At 42.4% G+C, this 15664-nt stretch overlaps 1 protein-coding gene across 4 annotated transcripts in view; it reads right to left on the bottom strand.

The window, feature by feature from the left end:
- The window catches only part of plxna1b (plexin A1b), a 197189-nt gene that overhangs the window by 69256 nt on the left and 112269 nt on the right, over positions 1–15664 (bottom strand). For all 4 annotated transcript variants that reach the window (XM_078248071.1, XM_078248069.1, XM_078248070.1 and 1 more), the window contains exon 9: positions 14542–14656. In XM_078248071.1, coding sequence (XP_078104197.1) covers positions 14542–14656 — 115 coding nt within the window. The remainder of the gene's footprint in view (positions 1–14541; positions 14657–15664) is intronic.

The following is a 15664-nucleotide window of genomic DNA, read 5'->3' on the forward strand; positions in this document are numbered from 1 at the left end:
TGACACTTCAGAAGGACCAACAAGGGAGGAAGAGAGGGTAGTGTACGTATGTGTGTGTAGTTTAGAAAAAGGTGTTTTTTGAAATGTGTATGTATGTGTACTAGGGGTGGAACGGTACATGTATTGTTATTGAACCAAAACGGTACGGGCGTCACGGTTCGGAGCATGAATTTACACGGAGAATACACGGTATAAAAATAAAGCTTGCGTGCAAATTAACTAATGTAATGCAGAACTAATGTAATGGGGAACTACTGTTAGATACGCTGATTCTTTAGGGACACCTAATCTGTAGCCCCGCCTTAGCTCTGAAGCAGTGAGTCAGATAGCAGCACTAAGGACTAGTATGGCGAGTTAAGGTCCAGACACACAAAGCCGATAATCGGCCGTCGGACAGTCTGGAGAGGTCAGTGACTCGAGTCTGTTCGGTGTGTTCGGTGCCGTTGTCCTGCATGGACAACAATAGGCAACTGCATGGCCTATTTCTCGCTTAAAATTTTTCAGAGACACGTTTCGGTGAACTATTTTAGTACAATATGAGATCGTATTCTGAACAAGCCGCCATAACAGTTGGTCTTTGAATTTCCGGAGAAACCAGACCCACGTGACGCGTTCGTCCAATCAGCTGCCGGTTTTCATTTTTTGGGCGACAATACAGATTAGTGCTGCCTGCTGTTATGGAGACGTATTACGTCTCATCGCTTTGGTGTGTTCCGAGGCACTTTTTTGACCAAGTCGGGGAGACTGATCAGTCCAACTGCCTTTTCTTCCGAGGGTCAGCCGTAGAGGACCCGCCGGCCTCTAAAGTCAGTAACAGTACAGGCGAGAGAGTGGTGGATAAGACGAGGACTGTGTGTCGGCGTTGTTCAGCAGTTGTTGGGTATGCGAGTTGAAATACATCTAACATGCTAACGCATATTCAACGCCATCACCCAGAGAAGAAGCCACAAACTGTATCCAAGAACACTTAAATCAGAGTAAATTACGTTATATTAGACACAGACTGCTGTTGTAGATTAGTATTAACATTTCCAGCGTCGCGGCTCCGAACCATAACGTTAGTTGGGACAGACGCCTTGTTTCTTCAGGCTAACTATATTAGCTTTAGCCAGGCAGGGAGCAGCTTTCTGCGGTGAAAAATGCCAGGGAGACATTGTGATAACGTTGCATTAATCGGGTCTTTGCAGAGAACAGAGATGCTGTATTTTGTTTACAAGTTACAGATGGAGTCTGGAGATGATGTGGGGTACTTATTGTTTACTGTTTACATCTTACTTTACAGTTAGCTCAGGGAGACTATGACACTAGGTGGTACAGCCTGAGACATGCACAATAAAAAAAAAAAATTGCCTTCTGCATTTTTGTTTTGCTTTTCCCTCCATCGGTACCCAACCGAACCGTGATGTCTGAACTGAGGTATGAACCGAACCGTGACTTCTGTGTACTGTTCCACCACTAATGTGTACGTACTACATCGGTGGGATAGGGGTGTGTGCCGTAAATGGTTCAGGGATGGTTGCAGGTATTAAGTGAGCTGGGTTAAGGTTAGTTTATTTATTAATTAGTTAAATGTCCAATAGCAATTTAACAGACGGATTTTTGCACAGAACAGCGGCTTGCTTCATTATAAGGTTCACTTTGTCTCCTATAACCAGTATGAGCCTTTTATAGTAAAGGGGGTACATGTGTGCGTGAACTGGAAATGATGCGTGAAGGAATGCACGCCACAGATGGCTTCTCCGCACTAGAACACGGCACAAAAACATCTGCTCTATTTTGAGACTTTGATCACAGTCTTTGCATTCTGACATCTTCATAAGCATTGTAACACCAACAGATGAGGACACTGTAGCAGAAAACTGACTGCCTTTGTCAAATTTAAAATTAGTGTTTCTTAGCACACAAACAAACACTCGAATATGTGTGTATATGTTACAAAGGGTGTGTTTATGATGGCAGATGTCCAAGTCTCCAACTACTGTTCAAAGCCAAGTACCCAGAGGGCTTTCCTTACCTCTCCATGTTTGTTTTCCCTCAAAGGCCGCTGTTACCTTTGCTGCCTAAGGCTAGTGACGCTGTTCCCATTTGTTAACAGTAAAGGCATATATAATTATGTAGATTATTAAGATGTATTGTACATATTACGTCAGTGAAAAAGTTATGCATACAGAAGAGGAAATATTTTCTACAGACAAAAATCAGCCAAACCATTATTCCTAACAAAAGTATTCTTACAATGCTTGACCTATATTTCTTTACATCTTAGTGCCGACACCCAGATGCCAGTTTCGATTGATTGTCGCCATGAGCTTTCTCAAAGCAGAGCAGCTGCCATTCTAGGTCAAGCCTGTTCTAAAATATGCCTTCCTTCATTTTCAATGCACTCTGATGTGTACTGCACCAACTTGTTCCCCACCAAATGGTGAAAAAGTATAAGAAAAGAATTAATAAAACAAGTGTTTAGCGGGCAGATGAGATAATCTCTACTCGCAAATGAGCAAAACACCTTTTAACATTCGCCAAGAGCTGATAATGAGACAGTCGGCAGGCTGGTGTGCGTGTGTGTGTATGCAGATATGTAGCAGGTGAGCGATTAGAATCAAGACATACTGTAGATGGGGTTGGGTGGAGGGGGTGCGAGGGATTGGAGGATGAAGACGAAAAGCAAGTACGGGATGCTATATAAATAAATAAATGAATTAAAAAGCCAAAAGAGTTCTGAAGGCCTTGACGTAGCCTGACAAGATATAAATTAATAAGGCTCCAAAAACACTGCGCATATGTAATGAGTCGGGTGTCTGGACATTTTTAAGACCCCCCCTTCAAGTCCATCTATAATTAATTAGCTGCCTCTGTGATGGGGGGACTACAGATCAGGGAGAAGAAAAAATAACACACTAAATAATGAAGTAAAGCGATACGGGGAGCCCAAGGGAGAGATGAGATGGCATGGGTGGCCACAGAGGAACGAAGGGGGAACACTGGTACAAATAAGAGGGACAGTGTGAGAGTTTGTGTGTGTGTGTGTGTGTGTGTGTGTGTGTGTGTGTGTGTGTGTGTGTGTGTGTCTCTGTGTGTGAGTGTGTCACACAGGGGTCTAACAAAGGGGTATATGAAGAGTGTTGAATGCCTGTCGACGTGCCCCCAGGCCTTGTGACAGAGGTCTCACATAGGAAACCAAAGAGCCGTCTGTAACCTTGAACTAAAGAGCCCCATCTACTCCTTGATACAATCCACTATACATTAATATTATATTACAATATGTGGCATTTGGTGGATCCTTTTATTCAAAGTAACGTACATGACATGGTGTGTTTTGGCTGTGTGAAACTCCAGTGGTAATGAAGCCTCTAACCTTTGTAATGACTTCCAGTGAACTAATAAATAATAGTGGGCAAAAAAAAACAACAATATGATAATCATATAAAATACAATTAAACTGTTTTTGCATCACAATTGTGCCGCTTTCTGGCCACCGGAAAAACACATATAAACACACAAACCAAAAAGGAGTTTTTCTCCTTCCACCAGCCATTTGTGCATCCTTTTGCATAGGAATGTAAAAACATACAACATGATCGCGAATTCAGACAGTGTCGTGTAGTAATTTGAAAAAGATACTATGCTACTAAATATGATGGCATCAATGACAAATTATTTGAGTTTTTGATGGGTTGCCACAAAATAGACATTCATTGTAAAATATTGAAATGATTTTAGAAATGCTTTCACAGTGCAAAAGTGTTTTTGTTTTTTTACAGTTCAAGACCATGAGTCTTATTACAGCCTAAGTTTGTTCCATCCATTTAAATGTTTCATTATTTTCCATAATTAAGCTGTTTTTTTTAAACTAAAATAGACAAAAAATGGTTTTAGATGAGAAGAATCAGAAAAATAGCATATATTGTGATAAAGTACATGATGTGGACATTTTTATTTTCAACCATATCATCAATGGAAGTCTGCTTCCAAATCATTTCTCAATTAATATAAGCAATGTTATATCACGTCATGGCATGTCATACATCACAATGTCAAAGCTAGGACCACATATTCCCTCCTCTTCCATGTACCAGCTGGCCAACAGCCATGCGTTTGTTTCAGCATGTGTTTGTGTGTACTTCTTTGGGACTCGCACCAGCCACAGAGAGGAGAGGAACGATACACAAAAGCCTACCCATTAGATCAGTGGTAATAGAGATTAGAAGGAGTGTATGTAGGTATGTCTATGTAAAATATAGGTTAAAATCTACAAGCTATTGTACATACATCATTTTATGTAAAACCGAATACAAGTGTGCAATTACTATAAAAAGTGATATCTACACAAGCTGCAGGGTGTGGTACATATATGGAAGCATGTGTGTGAGACAAATTGTGTGTGTATGTGCATGCAAAGTTGAGGCAGGCTCATTAGCAGGCAGAAACCAGAAAGATGTTCTGTGACCAACCAGACACAAACCAGTGAAGGGGGAGAGAGAGGTAGGGTGGGGGAGTTGTTGCTGCCTTAATAAGGCAGCAACATGTAGAACAGTGCAGGGGCGATGGAAGCGAAGAAGAAAAGGGACTTTGAACCTTGAAAGGGACTGTGAGATTGTCCGCCCACGTCCTTCGTTTCCTAGCAGAGTGGTGATGCACAGACGAAGAGATGGAGAGAGACAGAGAGCGAGCGCGAGAGAGAGAGAGAGAGAGAGAGAGAGAGAGAGAGAGAGAGAGAGAGAGAGAGAGAGAGAAAGAGATGAGGAGGAAATGGGAAAAGTGTGTGCAGAGGAACGAGGGAGCGCAGAAAGGAAGGTCTGAATTAAAGCGAGATGCAGGGGAAGGTGTGACATGAATGTTATTCAGCGTGGATTATCAAAGTCTCACAGAGCAAGAGCTCAACTGAATCTACCTACATATATGTTTCTTCTATACATACATACACTCTGTGCTTTAATGTACCACCAGGCACACATACATCTTGATTTCATCTCCTAATCCCTTATCCTTGACATACAAGCAAGCTGCCATCCCTACACACTTTATCCCCTCGACATACACGGCATAGTATGCAATAAAACAATGAAAAACAGGATATTTTTTTCAGAGGGTCTTCTTTTTTCTCCTCATGCATTTTCATACTGTGTATTTGTGTGCGTGTGTGTGTGTGTGTGTGTGTGTGTGTGTGTGTGTGTGTGTGTGTGTGTGTGTGTGTGTGTGTGTGTGTGTGTGTGTGTGTGGGGGGGGGGGGGGTGTTTGCCTGGCACCCTGTTATCATTCTAACCCAGATATGTCAGCAGCGATCAAACCTTGTGCTTTTCAGCTTTTCAAAGACAAACCTTGATTTCAGAGGTAGATTCACTCTCCTGTGTGCTGCTGATGGCTCTTCTCTACACAGTTTCAGCACAGTGTTTCAGTACTAAGACTAAATTCACTAAAACTGTGAATTTTGTAATCAAAAAGAAGTGGACACACCAAAATGATCTAAACTCACATTTAGTATGCAGCTTTGCTTTACAATTAAAGGGTTACTTTGCCATTTTTTTTTATTCAGCTCTTTGCCATGTTTAGGTGGGCAGTGTGTTTAGATGAAAGGTGTTTGGCTTCCCTCTGTGGCGCCAATGCACGGAGTAGCGGAGGTCTGCTGAGAGCCACAGGATGACGCGAAACAAGGCATTTCGGCGGACCTCCGTGAGGCATTTCGCGTCATCCAGCGAATCTCGACAGACCTCCACTGCTCTGCTCCGTGGGGAGCTCTGTGAACTGTGAACATTTAGCTGCAGTATTCCTTCAGAAAAAGAACATAAACCAAATGAATGAGCCCAGAACCACAGATTTGTGTAACTGAGAAAACAAACAATAGCACAGAAGTTTCAGTTTCTCCAGGTCACAAACAATGACCTGTGCCACAATCTACCCCACTGTGCTAAGCACATAATGCTTCATTCACACTTCACAGTCTGTTTAAGACACTGCTCGTAACTAAATAACCTACTTCTGACAAGATGTACCTAAACTAAGCTATGATACATAAATTGGCAACATAAAATTACGTGTCAAAATGTACTCAAAGTACAAGTTGTATGATGCAATATCAGTGAATAAAACTATTGCCAGGCTTATTTTTAGGTGAAACCATACAATCCAATGCATTTTCCGGCAGAGAAAGGCCAAGTCAACAACCCAGCTTTAGTGTCTCGTCTGCAGGAAGTAACAATGCCGTCAGCCACCAGGAGGCAAATAGGCTAAATATAAGAAAATGAATAAAAAAAAAAAATGGTTTTCTTTCTGGATCTGTGAGGTGCTTTGCATTTTAATATAATACTAAGCCGTCATGTGGTGGTAAAAATAAGCCCATTTTACGGTCTTTAAGGCATTGAATTCAGACTATATGACAACCCGGTGATACGCAGCTCTCCACTGGCACCTGTGTCCATCTCCAAGTCTCCAAAGCTTGCATGTAGTGAATCGCTGACCATCTTGGCTTTCCCTGGGAGTGCAATTGTGTCAGTTAAATGGAGGATGGAATAAAAATCAGTGCAGGCCACTTTACTAAACCAGTATGGTGAAAAGCCCAACATGACAGAGACAGTTAGCTGCTATTGTGAGATTGGACGACACAGCAAGGTGTAGGTCCTGTCGTCCCCCCCCACCACCACCACCTTCCACTCTTTCTCTCCATCCCAGCAGGCGGTCGCTGTTTCTCAATCACACACTCCCCCCGTCTCTGCTCTGCCTGCACTTTTGAGTTTGGTTTTCCTTCAGCTCACTTTGCAGTGTTATTCATCTGTCTCCAACTGCTGAAATCTCTTTCTCTCAGTGACTATGCATTTAGCTCTTCCTCTCTCTGACACACACAAGGGTTGATGGCGAAAATGCAATATTAATCTGTGTTCACCATTAGCTTGGCTGACTGTGAGAGCTGCGAAAATGAAGATTTAATATAGCCTGAATAAATAAACCACCGAGACCTCACTGAAACATAGACACACGCTCGCAAAGACACAAACACTAAAACACGGCATGGCCCACAAACCTCTGTGCATCCATCATGTCAACATATTCCTGTGTGGGCCTGTGTGCTTGTGAATCTTTGCTTTGGGTTAGCTCTTCATTAAGCTCTCGCTGATCTTGTATTCATCGCTGCAGCCAGCATGTTGGCAAAGCTGGGGTGATACTCACTGCATCAGTGGGCCTTGCCGGGTGGCATAGGATTACATCAAGGAGAGAATAACCTAGCAGCAATGTTGCCCCTAACACTTTGCGTTTGCCTGTGCTGAGCTCAACTGCTTCACATTTTCTCAATGTCATATACGGATTAACACTTTTAAACTAATTAGACCAAGAAAGTGTCCTTTGAATCTGCATAAACTTAACACTTAAAGCAAGCTGCATTTGCTAAACTCCACCCTCTTCCATAAATATAACTGTGCCGTCCTTGTGTAGTTGTCCACTAAGCACACTTCTTAGGGTATGACAGGCTGGCCTCTCCACAGTGTCTCCCAGCCGCCCTCCCTGCCTTCTGTTGGTAACGGATTGATGCATGATGTGAGGATGCTTCAACTGTAAGTGAGGGAATTTTAGGGAAAGCTTCTGAAAAAAACATGGGAAGAGCTGTATAAGCTGTGGGACAGTGAGGCTAAAAATAGCCACAGAGAGAAGGAGAGATGAAACATCTGCATGCATATGTGACAGACTGTGCATGTGCTAGCCTCCGAACACATCTGTGTGTGAGTGCACACAAGGGACAACATTCAAATAGTTCCTGCCTTTTCCTTTCCCTGATACAAACAGTATGATTGTGTGGGAAGTACACACACGCAGGAGCAGAGCGTGACTGAGGGGCTGAATTACATTACCACTACTCAACAAAAAAAAAAACTAAAAACGCTTACACTTCCTCAATTCACTCCATTGTTCTCTACAGACAAATTAGAGGGATGTACAAGAGAGTTTGCCAAAACACCTGATACAATCCCACTTTGATTTCCCCAAGGTGGAAATGTGATTAGTGACTCATGGACAAGTCGGGGATGGTTGTCAGAAGCAGCTAAAGCAGGTGCCCCTCTATCAAACCAAGGGTTGAACGATGGACGATCATGGCCCGACTAAGACCCATCTGGCAAAGAAGGGATGTGGTTACTTCACCCTGTCGCCTCCACTTCCTGTCCATGTTCCCTCAATTTCTCTCCCTCCCTCCCTTCCTTTCAACCTTGGAGTGCATTTGGAAAATAAACTGCGTCACTCTGGACGTAATATGCCGCTTGTTACAGCCAGCGTTGCCTCCCTGTCCTTGTCTTTCTTGTTTCTTTCTTTACTTTTTTTCTTCCCTTCTCTCTCTGTTGACATCTGGTCTCAATTACAGCACCTCTGTCTGTCTTTGGTTTGTCCTCGTGAAATAAATGAAAAACTGGAAAGACTGCATTGTTTCGGAGAACTGCATGGGGGATATTGCATCCCACCTCCACCCATTTCCTCATTTGTTCCCTCTTTCCAATATTGTTTATATTAAATATGGCTTAGGCATGTGCCCTTTTAATATTAGGCAGAAACATGTGTTCCACATAGATGTGTTTGTGCTTGTGTTTGTGTTTATGTGTGCCCAGCTACAGCATGAGCTACAAAATGCATTTAGGCGGAGAGGAAATAAATTGACAAAAAAATAGAAAAGAAGATCAAACGAGCAAGTTGTGTATGGTGATAGATGAGGCACGGGCAGAAAAGATGAAGACAGAAAGATGGTGGAAGAGAGAAAGACAGATGGACAAAAATGGAGTCTGTGGAAAAAATAAATATGGACAAAATAAAGGGTGGTGATGAGGTGAGTAGACTATTACTAACTGATAAAGACACCAGGAGGTAGAGAGGGAAGGAGAAAAAGGGAAATGGGTGGATATTATTCAACCACTCACCCTCTCCACCCTCCCCCCTTCAGCCCTGTGCTGCTGGTTGTGCTTTGTCCTGATAAGAACCAGTGACAGTCACATACACACACACACACACACACACACACACACACGCTAAAGCAGTATATAGACAAACACAAGCATATATCCGTGCACACAGCGCGGCCCCTCAAGCGGCATTGACCTACAATCTCTGGAGTGTGTGTGTGTCTGTGTGTTTTCTGTGTGTGTGTGTGTGTGTGTGTGTGTGTGTGTGTGTGTGTGTATTCTGCTCAGTACCAGCCAGGGTAAACACAGTGTGCCAGAATGTCACAGACCGGGGCCTTCACACCTCCATCACAAATAACCCTTTCAGCCATAGAGAAGGGAGGGGGGGGGAAGAGAGAGAGAGAGAGAGAGAGAGAGAGAGAGAGAGAGAGAGAGAGAGAGAGAGAGAGAGTAAGCATGTGTTTCTGTGACTATTTAAGAATGTGTGGGTAGGCTGTATGCTGTGCTGTAAGTGTATGTGTATGTGTTTGGTTAAGGGTGTGAGAGAAAGACAGCGCTTGAGAAAATATATTCATGCGTATTGTTATGCTTTGCTCCGAGTGTAGCCTATATCGAGCTTCTCTTATTAATTCAGCGTCTAGGGACAATGTGTCATATACTTACATTACATTTGAGTAATTGGCAACAGACATTGGAGCTTGAGTGTGAATACATGAGTGTGTCTACCAGCAAAACTGCGGTGATGCTTTGATACACATACATGCTTATCTGTACTGTGTGCCTGAAGTTTATATGGATGTTAAAGTGTATTAAAAAAAAGAATGGTTCACCATTATTTGCTTTTTGCCAAAAGTTAGATGAGAGAATTGATACCACTCATTTCTGTTGGGTAAATATGAAGCTAAAGCAAGCAACTAGTTAGCTTAGCATAAAGACTGATGACAGGAGGAAACAGATAGCCTGGGTCTGTTCAAAGGCAACACAATCCACCTACGAGCACATCTGAAGCTCACTAATTACCACGTTCTATCTCTAACTCTCAGCAAGTATGCGAATAAGCGTATTTCCCAAAACGTCAAACTATTGCTTTAAAAGTGTTAATTCACACAACTACACAAGGAGGAGAAAGACAGTGGAAGAGCGAGAAGGGAATTAGTGGGAGGGTGACATTGTTTAACCCATGGTGCAACCATGCAGAGAGGGGACAGAAGGACGACTAGGAGTGGAAGGTGTTGAATTTATAAAAGAGTGAAAAATTCATCACTGGAGGCACACATTCCACGGCACACAGACATGGAGGACACTGATGAGGAAGCTACTATGACTGAATAGATGTACAGAAACAGAATGCTTTAAAATAAAGTCCAGGACAGCATAATGTTTATAACGGCTACATCCTGACAAAAAGGGGTGTTTAAACATAAATGCAAACCACTAAACCACATCAATATTTTGTACGGGATGCCCATCATTTTCGTCAGTCTGGACCTAACCCACAATAAGCAATACCAGCATTGTTTAAAAAGTAAGTGAGAAAAAGGTTTGAAGTTAAAACTCATAATGACAAATAAAAGAAGTGGAGCAAAGAAAGAGCGAGAAATTAAATTGGGAAATGGTAAAATGTGACAACCAGAAAGTTTAGGGAAAAGGTCTGTGCCCACAAATCTCAATCAAGTTAACCGCTGCCTTGATTACTCGAGTGAGACTAAGCCTTGCTTTGCAGCAAAACAAACACGTAAGCATGTCTTAACATAGCTGAGCCCAACCACCCTGAACCTTGCCTGGCACTCATCAAGGCTTTGGCTCAGAATAGCACTTTCTCTTTAGGGTTATGGAAAGAGAAAAAAATGACAGCAGGAGAAGCAGAAAGAAGTGGAGAAAATTGGAGGAAGAAATGGCAATCACGTTCCTTAATTTAAAAAAAAGAAAAAAATATACCTGAAATCTGAACAAAGGAAAAACACAGCATGGAGACATGCCTTCCTTCTTTCACTCTAGCCCAGGGGTCTTCAACGTTTTTTTAAGCCAAGGACCCCTTAACTGAAAGAGAGTCAGAGCAGGGACCCCCTACTACATATATTGTATCAAATGAAGTTGCATATTAAACAGGGCCTACAATAAGGTGTAGGGTGGCCTAAAGCCTTTATACCTTTTTTGCATGGAATACTAAGCTATTAAAATAGCCTAACAATTGTTGGCATGATTTTGTAAATCATGTTTTAATGTTAAACATACATGTAGCACAATGAATCCTTAGGATGAACTGCATCTGTGGATGGCCTTAGTGCCTACTTTACATATGGGCCAGTAAGCAGTGGGGATTTATATTTGCTAATAATATGTTGGATTCATGTTAAGACTTTTTCATTTTTGAAATAAAACTTTCACAAATTAACAATAATTTGGAGGCCCCCCTGCACTGACTCCGAGGACCCCCTAGGGGCCCCGGACCCCCTGTTGAAGATCCCTGCTCTAACCTTCCTCTCCAGCTTTTTTTGTAACTCTTACTCCTCTCCTGCAATTCTCCGCCCGGTCGCTCCTCAATTCAAAAATTAGTTTGTTGTGCCATTGGAGGCATTGTTGATTCATGCATATTTGATTTGGAAATGTCACTCATTATATTTACTTCCTCCCCGCTTACTCTGTCTATCCATTTCTTTTTCTTTCTTTCTTCCCTATCTTGACACAGTCTGTTCACTAAAACAAACAACACTTTTACTCCTTGGTTGGCGTATTTAATATTTTTTTTGTTGGATCTTATTTCTTGAACTTATTTTTATTTATTTATTTATTTTTTTTACCTGACAATCACAAAAAATTTATCCCATACAATGTAATTTGGTCAAACAAATTACAGATGGACAAGACAGTGCTGGTTGTGCGAGAGGGAGAACATAACATAAAGCGGGGGGAATCCTTGTCGACAACACACCAATCCACTGGGTTGCCATGGAAACACAAGGTTCAGATACTGTTGGAGACACAAGTGAAACACTTGAAGAGGAAAAGAATTTAAGGATGGAGTGGAGAAAATGATTGATGTTCAACTGTCAAATGTTTATTATAACCAGAATGAGGACACTGGTGTTTTTTTTTGTGTTTGGTGTCTATTCATTTCTAAGGTTTTAGCATTTTTGTAATGCTAGTAAAGAAATGGAAGAATAAATAGTGGAGCAAGGGGAGAGAGAGGGTGGATCATGTTGGTATAAGAAAGTGAATTGCAGACATTCAAAGTTCAGCTTTTAACCTTGGTCTTAGTCCCTTATAAGAACTTGGACATTTGAACAGCTGGTCCTATATTTTCTCTTCCCTCGGTCTACTCGATACAACACCACTCAGACCGCACAGAGTCAGACGTGAGGAGCAGCCACCTCTCAACCCTGTGTGAAAACGTCTATCTGGCCTTTGATCACAGTCTGAAAATGTGTTCTATTTAATCCTGTCGACTGTGGTCTTCTGCAGGAGGGAGCAGCAAAGGTCTGAGTGAAATGTCTGCTATCAGGAGAGTCGATTGCACTCTTATGTTAAACACCGCTATTTGTCTTCAGAGTTGAGCTACAGCACAGCAAAAAGAATCGTTTAAGGTCTAAATTAAAAGTGCAAGCATATGTGCACACATACATCCCTGATAGCATGGCAACCATTCTGACTCTACCAGTAAAGTGTTAAGGAAGAGAGGCACATTTCTGTCCTCGTTCTCCTTTCTTTGACTATAATCCACACACAAGGTGAAAAAAAAGAAGGATGAGGAAAAAATGGGGTGACTGAGCATCAAAGTAGTGAGGGATGGGGTGGAGAGAGAGAGATGGGAGAGGAGAAGGATAAGTCTAGCCTACAGGAAGAGCTGTACTTGTTGGGGCATTGAGAGCAAAACGAATGGATATGGCAGCTAGCAGAAGGATGATGAATGACTGTGTATGTGTATGTGCATGTGCGTGCGTGTGTGCGTGCGTGCGTGCGTGCGTGTGTGTGTGCATGTCACAGTCAGAATGTTTACACTTTTGTGCATGACACAAAGTATATAGTAGTTGTGTTATCTATGGTGTGTCTATGGCGTGCGTGCATGTGTGTGTGACAGTGCAGATGATGGATCCTCTTGTGGAGCATGTGGTCAGTGGTTTCATGGCCAGACGAGGTGACACGAGGGGTCTCTCTGTCCACATGCCAATATCAGCTGGCCTGTCGGTCCCTTCCTTCTTCCTGCTGCCTCTCTCACTCTTCCACTCTCTCAATCTCTTTATCTCCCTCTCCATCCATTTGCCTCCCTCCCTTTGTTTCTTTGTTCTTGCTCAAAACATACTCCACCAAAAATATCTTTTTTATTAGCCCTGAATAGATAGAGCACGGTGTTGCAGGAGATTTTCCAAATAATTACATCTAAATGCCTCAAACACTGTAATTAATCAGCATGTGGAGAGAGACAGACCTTACTTGAATACATGTCACACTTTAACTGATATTCAAAAGCCATTCTCTCCTGTCGTTCACCTATATTACTACACAGTTTATATGTTTACTTGCACATCCTGTTTTCCTCCCTTTCCTGTTTATCCATCCGTTGCCCCTCTGGCCTCTCTCAGCTCAGAGTGTGCTAGCCAGCGCTCTCCCCATGTCTTGCAGATGGGCGCACTAATCCGCTAACATTAGCTCCGTGAGGCGTGAAGGCTGGGCCCGTGTGTTGTTTTGGATGGGCACAGAGGCTGCGGTTTAGCATGCTAGTGTTTGGGATTCTAAACAGCTCCAGTTGAGAGAAGAGATAAAGAGGAAAGTAATTGGATAAAGGTTGACCAATTAATAAAGGCTGGTGATTCAGGCCAGCCAACAAGGGGGGCTTTAATCTGCATGGAGATAACAGGGAGAGTCAGACCACAAACACAAGGAGATAGGGTGGGATTGTGTGTATGTGTGTGCATTTGTGCATTTATGTGTGTGAGGCATCAATCAGATACAGAACAGGCATGACTGTCAGTCACTTGGGAGTGCAGTGGATTTACAACCATAAGTCCATTGAGAAGATATGCATTTGAATGCATTTTTCTGTGCCTCTCTTAATATATGCAAGACTGTGTTTGGCGAGTATAACAGAGTGAAACAAAAGAGAAAAACACAATGAAAACATAGAATGACTGTGTGTCCATCACTAATAACCTTGTATACACTCCAGCAGTTGACAAACACTTGTTATGCCTTGCATGTCGCCCGCTGTAGCCGCCACTCGGCACGACTGATATTAGCTTTTATGCTAATGCAGCATTTGGCTATGTAAGAACAAGGCAGTATTTCCATAGACAGTCATTCATCCCGGCCTGCTTATGGCCTTATGGGCCACGACAGAATTATTGCTGAACAGTACACAAGCTGTTGTCACTGTGCCAAGAGCCTCTATTACAGATACAGACAGCAGACACACACAGCAGGGTGATGCGAGAAATCCCTGAGGCGAAAGCCACAGAATGTGCAAGGGTAAAGGTGTACAGTATGTGTAGCTGAGTGCAATTTGTGCCTATGTTGCTTTAATTTGCATTTGCATGTAAGAGAAAAGAACCAAGCTTTTTTTTTTTTTTTTTTATTACATTCAGCAAGACTTTAAACAAATCTGGACTTATGTCGAGGTGGAATACACATACAATTGCACCAGGGCTGGACAAATCTGCAGCGTGACTCTTACCTCAGAGATGTTGACACGTCCCTCCTGGAAAGAGCAGTCATTGGCGTTCTGGGTGCACATGTGGCGGTACTTGCACCAGTGGCATGGGAACGAGCCGTTTACACAGGAGAGGCAGCTAAAACAGAGGGAGACAAGAGGAGACGGTAAGGGAGTTGGCAGGGTCACCCTTTTTTCTGACTTGAGTCTAAATTATTTATCTTACTGCATCAACGCTTTATTTGACAAAGCATGATGGCAAAAAAACGAGACAGAACGAAGTGGTCTCATGTAAGTGTGGCAAAAAAAGAATGACTGACTTTGAACTAGTAATATCTAATACTTTATCTGTTAAACAAACTAATGAACTGGTTAGAAGAGGTCATTTTATTTTGTTAAATAACCTCCATGTCAACTCCTCCCTAGGTAAGTGCACTGAAATAAGGAATGTAGCTGTTTTTCTAGAGCCAGTTTAGGGACATATAGAGTTGACTTATTTTGGGATGTTTGCCTTTCACGCTCATTCCTTATCTACTCTGTCAACAGCTTCTTCACAGTACAATAGAGTGTTTATAGTACATATCATAAAGAGTATTAGAAGGATTAAAAAGAAGGGGCCTGAAAATAAAAGTATTGGGGAAAATGGTACTGAGTGTGATATAACACCGGATATACTAAAATATAAATACCTATTGAACTGTGTTCTTTGTTTTTTAAATCTTTACACTTAATTGATTCTCAGACTTCCTTCCTTTCACAGTCTCATGTCTATTTATCAACCAATGTTAAATTTGGACTTTTTCCCACCCTGTCTGGAATCATCTTTTCTTCCCCTCACCTTTCCTCCCCTCATTTCCATCATATCTATCAACTGTCTAAACCTCTTTCTCCCCCTCACTTCTGTCATTCAGCACTCCCCACTCGCTTGTAACTGTCCATCGCTTGCTGCTTCTGCTTCTATATGTTCAATGATCTTCCTCACAATCGGCCTACTCTCTGCCTGCATTTCCCCTCTTCTCTCCATCCATTCAGCCCTGAGCTATTCTATTCTGTCCCTCCGTCTCTGCCTCTCGCGCTCTATCCATCCCTTTCATTCGCTGCCTTCTCATTTTAAAAAGCTCTCCCCCTGTTCTTTGTTCTAAAGCTC

Source organism: Sander vitreus, chromosome 4 (assembly GCF_031162955.1).
Source record: "Sander vitreus isolate 19-12246 chromosome 4, sanVit1, whole genome shotgun sequence".
In the NCBI taxonomy this organism is placed as follows: Eukaryota; Metazoa; Chordata; class Actinopteri; order Perciformes; family Percidae; genus Sander; species Sander vitreus.